At 53.8% G+C, this 8,816-nt stretch overlaps 1 protein-coding gene across 1 annotated transcript; it reads left to right on the forward strand.

The window, feature by feature from the left end:
- The first annotated feature begins 2,444 nt into the window (after positions 1-2,444).
- Positions 2,445-8,361, forward strand: LOC138355237 (uncharacterized). The gene is made up of 2 exons (XM_069310100.1): positions 2,445-2,529; positions 7,523-8,361. The coding sequence occupies exons 1-2, from the start codon at positions 2,445-2,447 to the stop codon at positions 8,359-8,361; spliced, it is 924 nt and encodes a 307-aa protein (XP_069166201.1).
- The last annotated feature ends 455 nt before the right edge of the window (positions 8,362-8,816 follow it).

Below are 8,816 nucleotides of genomic sequence, written 5' to 3' on the forward strand. Positions count from 1 at the left end.
TGCTTATATTCGTTTTGGGGTGAGGTGATATGACAAATGTTTTTGGGTGAGGTGACAAGATAGAATACACATCACTTTTATAATTTGCATATGAGAACATAAGAATGAAATTAACAACAGAAGGCCTATTGGCCTATATTTTCTCTTGTTGCTTCTATGTTGGTTCGGGGTCTTGAAGGGGGTAGAATATAGTTTTGTGTTAATTGGCTGTTTATTGCTGGTATTGACTTTTTGATGTGTAATGCCTCGCTGATGTCGAGTCTCCTGCTATCGCTGTATCTATCGATTATTTCTGTGTTGCTTGTTAAGATTTTTCTGGTGATGGTCTGGTTGTGAGAGGAGATTATATGTTCCTTGATGGAGCCCTGTTGTTTGTGTATTGTTAATCACCTAGAAAGAGACGTTGTTTTCTTACATATATACTGAGATTTTTGGGGTTGACAGTCCCCAAGTGGGCATGTGAAGGCATAGGCGACGTTGGTTTCTTTCAAGGCGTTCTGTTTGGTGTCTGGAGAGTTTTTTATGAGTAGGTTGGCCGTTTTCTTGTTTTTGTAGTAAATTGTCAATTGTATCTTCTGATTTTTGTTTGTAGGGATAACGTTCCTATTAATAATGTCTTTCAAGACACTTTCCTCCGTTTTATGAGCCGTCGAAAAGAAGTTCCTGTTTAACAGTCTAATTGGAGGTACAAGTTTTGTGTTAGACTCTTCAGAGGTTGCATGGCGTTTCACCTTTCTTTTTATAATGTCTTCAACATAACCATTGGAGAAGCCATTGTTGACAAGGACCTGCCTGACCCTACAGAGTTCTTCATCGACTTGTTTCCATCCTGAGCTGTGACTGAGAGCACGGTCGACATAAGTGTTAACAACACTCCTCTTGTACCTGTCTGGGTAGTCACTATTGGCATTAAGGCACATTCCTATGTTTGTTACCTTAGTGTAGACTGCAGTGTGGAAGCCTCCATTCATTTACGTGACTGTTTTATCTAGAAAGGGCAGCTTGCCATCATTCTCCATCTCGTAATTGAAACTCGACAATGAATTTTGCTCTAATGCCTCCTTCAGCTGCTGCAGACGTCTGACATCAGGTACCTGCATAAATATGTCGTCATCATACCTGCAGTATATGGCGGGTTTCAAGTCCATGTTAACTAAGACCCTTTGCTCTATGGTACCCATGTAGAAGTTTGCTAACAGGACACCTAGGGGAGAACCCATGGCGACCCATCTATTTGCTTGTACATATGCCCATCGGGACTCAAGAAGGGTGCCTCTTTAGTGTAAGCTTGGAGTAACTTTCTCGGTATGCTCTCTGGTATGTCAAGAGGAGTACAGGCCGGATCACGATACACTCTGTCCATTATCATCCCGATTGTTTCATCCACACGTACGTTGGTAAACAGCGACTCTACATCCAAAGAGGCTCTTATCCCTGTGGCCCGTGCTCCCCGCAGTAAGTCAATGAATTCCTTTGGAGATTTCAAGCTAAAGGCACAAGGCACATAAGGAGTCAGCAGGCAGTTGAGTCGCTTAGCTAGTCGGTATGTGGGTGTGGGTATATGGCTGATGATTGGCCGAAGTGGGTTTCCAGGCTTGTGGGTCTTGACATTCCCATACGCATACCCAGGTTTGTATTCCTCGATAACCTTTGGCAGGTGGAGTCCGGATTTCTTGGCGTTCACAGTTTCCATCAATCTATTTACCTTCGTTTTCAATTCGGCTGTAGTGTCCTTCGTTACCCTTTGGAATTTAGTTTGGTCAGAGAGTATGATGTTCATTTTTGCCAGATATTTGTCTTTTTTTAAGAATAACATATATTCGCGACTTGTCACCTCTCCTGACAACAATCTCCTTATTCTCACGAAGGCTCTTATCTTGAGCTTATCTTGAGATGATTTCGGGGCTTTTTTAGTGTCCCCGGGGCCCGGTCCTCGACCAGGCCTCCACCCCCAGGAAGCAGCCCGTGACACCTGACTAACACCCAGGTACCTATTTTACTGCTAGGTAACAGGGGCATAGGGTGAAAGAAACTCTGCCCAATGTTTCTCGCCGGCGCCTGGGATCAAACCCAGGACCACAGGATCACAAGTCCAGCGTGCTGTCCGCTCGGCCGACCGGCTCCCTCTTAGCTGCCGCTTTGAGCTCGGGGGATTGTATGGTGCTTCTGTAGTTTCCTCGAGTCTTGCCTCCTGCAATAAGTTCCGCTTGCAAGGTGTCTTTAGTGGTAACCTTCTTTTGCGCCTCAAGGTCGAATATGTCGTCCAACAGGATTTCCAACTCCACTTTTCGAGCCATCCCACTTAGTCTGGACATAATGTAACAGTTTATACCCAGATTCAATAGAGTGATTTGGTCCTCTGTGAGGTTGGTTCTGGCAAGGTTTAAGAAGCCATCTCTGGGTCGAGGATCATCAAGAAACTGACAACATTATTTAGAGGACCTATGGCGATTCCTCGACCCAGAGAAGGCTTCTTAAACCTTGCTGGAATCAACCTCACTGACGACCAAATCACTCTCTTGAATCTGGGTATAAACTGTCACGTATTGTCCAGACCAAATACATAGAAACTCTATTGGAGGGAACCTAAACATTCCCTCCAATGCGTTATGTGTGATTTCCTCCGAGGCTACGGGTCCCCCCCCCCCTTCTTTTCCGAGATTTCCGAACCAAGGAATAGCCTCGGCTACGAATGTTTTGTACAGTCACGGTTGGTCGAGTGGTTAAAGAACCTTGTACACCAAGGTGCATAGTGCTCCTGGCTGTCTGGGTTCGAATCCTTCTGGCGGCTGGAGTTTTCAGTTGCATATTGGCTTGGGGACCATTCAAGCTTGTTCGCATATATATATATATATATATATATATATATATATATATATATATATATATATATATATATATATATATATATATATATATATATATATATATATATATTATGTAATGTGTGTGTGTTTAAAATGTATATAATATGTATATAATGCATGTCTTGGGTCCACAATGATTCTGTTGGAGGGTCAAAACAAATCTTTTGTGTGTGCGCGAGAACATGAATATGTGAATGTATGAATACATAGTGAGGGGCTATATATACGCACGCCAGCAAGGTTGCCTTCCTCTGGCTTTTGTATTATGAGTCGTGAATCACCAGGACGACGTCGGCGGGTGATAAACTGTTGACACACACCGGTAGGTGGCGACAACCGTGCGGTGTTCACCTAGTTGTGCCTGTGCAGGGTTGAGCTGTGGCTCTTGCGGCCCGCTTCACCTCACCTCCGGCCTGCCTGTCGTCTGTGTGTGTGTGTGTGTGTGTGTGTGTGTGTGTGTGTGTGTGTGTGTGTGTGTAGTGTGTAGTGTGTGTGTGTGTGTGTGTACTCACCTAGATGTGTTTGCGGGGGTTGAGCTCTGGGTCTTTGATTTCGCGCCAAAGGTGTGTGTGTGTGTGTCCTCTCGTTCTGTGTCCCCCCTCGTTCCGTCGTGTCCCCTCGTTCCGTCGTGTCCCCTCGTTCCGTCGTGTCCCCTCGTTCCGTCGTGTCCCCTCGTTCCGTCGTGTCCCCTCGTTCCGTCGTGTCCCCTCGTTCCGTCGTGTCCCCTCGTTCTGTTGTGTCCCCTGACTCCTGACAGCCGGGTGGACAACGCTTCGGATTCGTAGTCCTGAGGTTACCACCCGAACACCGACTCCTCAACACATCACCCGAACACCGACTACTCAACACATCACCCGAACACCGACTCCTCAACACATCACCCGAACACCGACTCCTCAACACATCACCCGAACACCGACTCCTCAACACACCACCCGAACACCGACATCCTCAACACACCACCCGAACACCGACTCCTCAACACACCACCCGAACACCGACTCCTCAACACATCACCCGAACACCGACATCCTCAACACACCACCCGAACTCCGACTCCTCAACACACCACCCGAACTCCGACTCCTCAACACACCACCCGAACACCGACGTTGTAATACCATCTTCCACTCTCAATCACTTTGAATTATTATATAACTTATAATTACAAAATTTATTGATAATTTGAGGAAATGAATTAATAACATCGAGTAGGAGTTTCCAGGCCTGTTTCAGCTGGCTGTGGTGGTTGGCATGACGCACGCCGTGGTCCACACGCTATCATTCTTCATGACCTTGAAGGGTAGAGTGAAGGACAGGTTTGGCTCGGTTAAACAATAATATCTAATTATACTTTTTACTGCCAGGCGAGTTTCAGGAGAAGGGGGTGGTGCCCCTCACGCCAGCTGTGGGGGGTGGAGGGGGGTTATATCCCTTTCCCCTCTATTTGTGGGGAAATAATACCCTTTCCCCTCAGCAGGTGAGGGGATAAGTCCCCTCCTCCCCTCAGTGTATGTGAAGTAGGACTATAAAAATAATTTAAGTTTGGCCCTATGCTGTCCCATACACAAGTAAATTAATTCAAATATAAAGGAAATAATCCATCATAAAACTAATAATTACTGTGATAATGTCTTCAGTATAACTTTAATTACAGGAACAATTACTTAAATAATAATTGTGTGAGTGGCACTTATATTTCACAACACCTGGAGGCTCCAATGTTGGTGTACACCTGGAGGCTCCAGTGTTGTGTACACCTGGAGGGCCCCAGTGTTGGTGTACACCTGGAGGCTCCAGTGTTGTGTACTCCTGGAGGCTCTAGTGTTGTGTACTCCTGGAGGCTTCAGTGTTGTGTACACCTGGAGGCTCTAGTGTTGTGTACACCTGGAGGCCCCAGTGTTGTGTACACCTGGAGGACCCAGTGTTGTGTACACCTGGAGGACCCAGTGTTGTGTACACCTGGAGGACCCAGTGTTGTGTACACCTGGAGGACCCAGTGTTGTGTACACCTGGAGGCCCCAGTGTTGTGTACACCTGGAGGACCCAGTGTTGTGTACACCTGGAGGACCCAGTGTTGTGTACACCTGGAGGACCCAGTGTTGTGTACACCTGGAGGCCCCCAGTGTTGGTGTACACCTGGAGGACCCAGTGTTGGTGTACACCTGGAGGACCCAGTGTTGTGTACACCTGGAGGCACCAGTGTTGTGTACACCTGGAGGCCCCAGTGTTGTGTACACCTGGAGGCCCCAGTGTTGTGTACACCTGGAGGCCCCAGTGTTGTGTACACCTGGAGGCTCCCAGTGTTGTGTACACCTGGAGGCCCCAGTGTTGTGTACACCTGGAGGCTCCCAGTGTTGTGTACTCCTGGAGGCACCAGTGTTGTGTACACCTGGAGGCACCAGTGTTGTGTACACCTGGATGCCCCAGTGTTGGTGTACACCTGGAGGACCCAGTGTTGTGTACACCTGGAGGACCCAGTGTTGGTGTACACCTGGAGGGCCCAGTGTTGGTGTACACCTGGAGGACCCAGTGTTGTGTACACCTGGAGGACCCAGTGTTGTGTACACCTGGATGCCCCAGTGTTGGTGTACACCTGGAGGACCCAGTGTTGTGTACACCTGGAGGACCCAGTGTTGTGTACACCTGGAGGACCCAGTGTTGGTGTACACCTGGAGGGTCCAGTGTTGGTGTACACCTGGAGGACCCAGTGTTGTGTACACCTGGAGGACCCAGTGTTGTGTACACATGGAGGACCCAGTGTTGTGTACACCTGGAGGACCCAGTGTTGTGTACACCTGGAGGACCCAGTGTTGTGTACACCTGGAGGACCCAGTGTTGTGTACACCTGGAGGACCCAGTGTTGTGTACACCTGGAGGACCCAGTGTTGTGTACACCTGGAGGACCCAGTGTTGTGTACACCTGGAGGACCCAGTGTTGTGTACACCTGGAGGACCCAGTGTTGTGTACACCTGGAGGACCCAGTGTTGTGTACACCTGGAGGACCCAGTGTTGTGTACACCTGGAGGACCCAGTGTTGTGTACACCTGGAGGACCCAGTGTTGTGTACACCTGGAGGACCCAGTGTTGTGTACACCTGGAGGACCCAGTGTTGGTGTACACCTGGAGGGCCCAGTGTTGGTGTACACCTGGAGGGCCCAGTGTTGGTGTACACCTGGAGGACCCAGTGTTGGTGTACACCTGGAGGACCCAGTGTTGGTGTACACCTGGAGGACCCAGTGTTGGTGTACACCTGGAGGACCCAGTGTTGGTGTACACCTGGAGGCCCCAGTGTTGGTGTACACCTGGAGGCACCAGTGTTGGTGTACACCTGGAGGCACCAGTGTTGTGTACACCTGGAGGCCCCAGTGTTGTGTACACCTGGAGGCCCCAGTGTTGTGTACACCTGGAGGCCCCAGTGTTGTGTACACCTGGAGGACCCAGTGTAGGCGGAGATCCATTAACCTTCACCATGAAATTTATGTTGTGTGTGTGTGTGTGTGTGTGTGTGTGTGTGTGTGTGTGTGAAGGTCTCACCTGGAGTCGAACCCCTCCGAGAAGGTGAGCCAGGAATGTCGAGAACACGAGCCAAGTCGTCGACAGCGACAAAGGGCCCTTCACGTGTTCAAAGTGTAAGGCGATGTTGTCGCATCAGATAAATGAGTGACAGGTGTGGGAGACGTTGGACAGGTGTGGGTGTCGTCAGTCAGGGGAGGGACAGGTGTGGGTGTCGTCAGTCAGGGCTGAGACAGGTGTGGGTGTCGTCAGTCAGGGGAGGGACAGGTGTGGATGTCGTCAGTCAGGGCTGAGACAGGTGTGGGTGTCGTCAACCAGGGGAGGGACAGGTGTGGGGGTCGTCAGCCAGGGGAGGGACAGGTGTGGGGGTCGTCAGCCAGGGGAGGGACAGGTGTGGGGGTCGTCAGCCAGGGGAGGGACAGGTGTGGGGGTCGTCAGCCAGGGGAGGGACAGGTGTGGGGGTCGTCAGCCAGGGGAGGGACAGGTGTGGGGGTCGTCAGCCAGGGGAGGGACAGGTGTGGGGGTCGTCAGCCAGGGGAGGGACAGGTGTGTGGGTCGTTGAGACAGAGGAGGGACAGGTGTGGGGGTCGTCAGCCAGGGGAGGGACAGGTGTGGGGGTCGTCAGCCAGGGGAGGGACAGGTGTGGGGGTCGTCAGCCAGGGGAGGGACAGGTGTGGGGGTCGTCAGCCAGGGGAGGGACAGGTGTGGGGGTCGTCAGCCAGGGGAGGGACAGGTGTGGGGGTCGTCAGCCAGGGGAGGGACAGGTGTGGGGGTCGTTGAGACAGAGGAGGGACAGGTGTGGGGGTCGTCAGCCAGGGGAGGGACAGGTGTGGGGGTCGTCAGCCAGGGGAGGGACAGGTGTGGGGGTCGTCAACCAGGGGAGGGACAGGTGTGGGGGTCGTCAGCCAGGGGAGGGACAGGTGTGGGGGTCGTCAGCCAGGGGAGGGACAGGTGTGGGGGTCGTTGAGACAGAGGAGGGACAGGTGTGGGGGTCGTCAGCCAGGGGAGGGACAGGTGTGGGGGTCGTCAGCCAGGGGAGGGACAGGTGTGGGGGTCAGGCTCCGGAAACAGGCTATTTTTAACTTATTAGTTTGTTATTCATATTCTTTCTCCCTCCCCGTGGCACTCTCCCTCGCAGTGGCACTCTCCCTCGCAGTGGCACTCTCCCTCGCAGTGGCACTCTCCCTCGCAGTGGCACTCTCCCTCGCAGTGGCACTCTCCCTCGCAGTGGCACTCTCCCTCGCAGTGGCATTCTCCCTCGCAGTGGCACTCTCCTTCGCAGTGGCACTCTCCCTCGCAGTGGCACTCTCCTTCGCAGTGGCATTCTCCCTCCCCGTGGCACTCTCCCTCCCCGTGGCACTCTCCCTCCCCGTGGCACTCTCCCTCCCCGTGGCGCTCTCCCTCCCCGTGGCGCTCTCCCTCCCCGTGGCGCTCTCCCTCCCCGTGGCCCTCTCCCTCCCCGTGGCCCTCTCCCTCCCCGTGGCCCTCTCCCTCCCCGTGGCCCTCTCCCTCCCCGTGGCCCTCTCCCTCCCCGTGGCCCTCTCCCTCCCCGTGGCCCTCTCCCTCCCCGTGGCCCTCTCCCTCCCCGTGGCCCTCTCCCTCCCCGTGGCCCTCTCCCTCCCCGTGGCCCTCTCCCTCCCCGTGGCCCTCTCCCTCCCCGTGGCCCTCTCCCTCCCCGTGGCCCTCTCCCTCCCCGTGGCCCTCTCCCTCCCCGTGGCCCTCTCCCTCCCCGTGGCCCTCTCCCTCCCCGTGGCCCTCTCCCTCCCCGTGGCACTCTCCCTCCCCGTGGCACTCTCCCTCGCAGTGGCACTCTCCCTCGCAGTGGCCCTCTCCCTCCCCGTGGCACTCTCCCTCGCAGTGGCACTCTCCCTCGCAGTGGCACTCTCCCTCGCAGTGGCACTCTCCCTCGCAGTGGCACTCTCCCTCGCAGTGGCACTCTCCCTCCCAGTGGCACTCCCCGTGGCACTCTCCCAGTGACACTCCCAACCACTAGCGTTCTCCCAGTGGCACTCTCCCTCCCAGTGGCACTCCCCGTGGCACTCTCCCAGTGACACTCCCAACCACTAGCGTTCTCCCAGTGGCACTCTCCCTCCCAGTGACACTCCCAACCAATGGCACTCTCCCAGTGGCACTTCCCCAGTGGCACTCCCAACCAGTGGCGTTCTCCCAGTGGCACTCCCAACCAGTGGCACACTCCCAGTGGCCCTCCCCCAGTGGCACTCCCCCAGTGGCACTCTCCCAGTGGCACTCTCCCAGTGGCACTTCCCCAGTGGCACTCCCAACCAGTGGCACACTCCCAGTGGCACTCCCAGTGGCTCTCCCAACCAGCGGCACTCTCCCAGTGGCTCTCCCAACCAGCGGCACTCTCCCAGTGGCTCTCCCAACCAGCGGCACTCTCCCAACCAGCGGCACTCTCCCAGTGGCACTCTCCC

The sequence above is a fragment of the Procambarus clarkii genome, chromosome 66 (assembly GCF_040958095.1).
Source record: "Procambarus clarkii isolate CNS0578487 chromosome 66, FALCON_Pclarkii_2.0, whole genome shotgun sequence".
Lineage (NCBI taxonomy): Eukaryota > Metazoa > Arthropoda > Malacostraca > Decapoda > Cambaridae > Procambarus > Procambarus clarkii.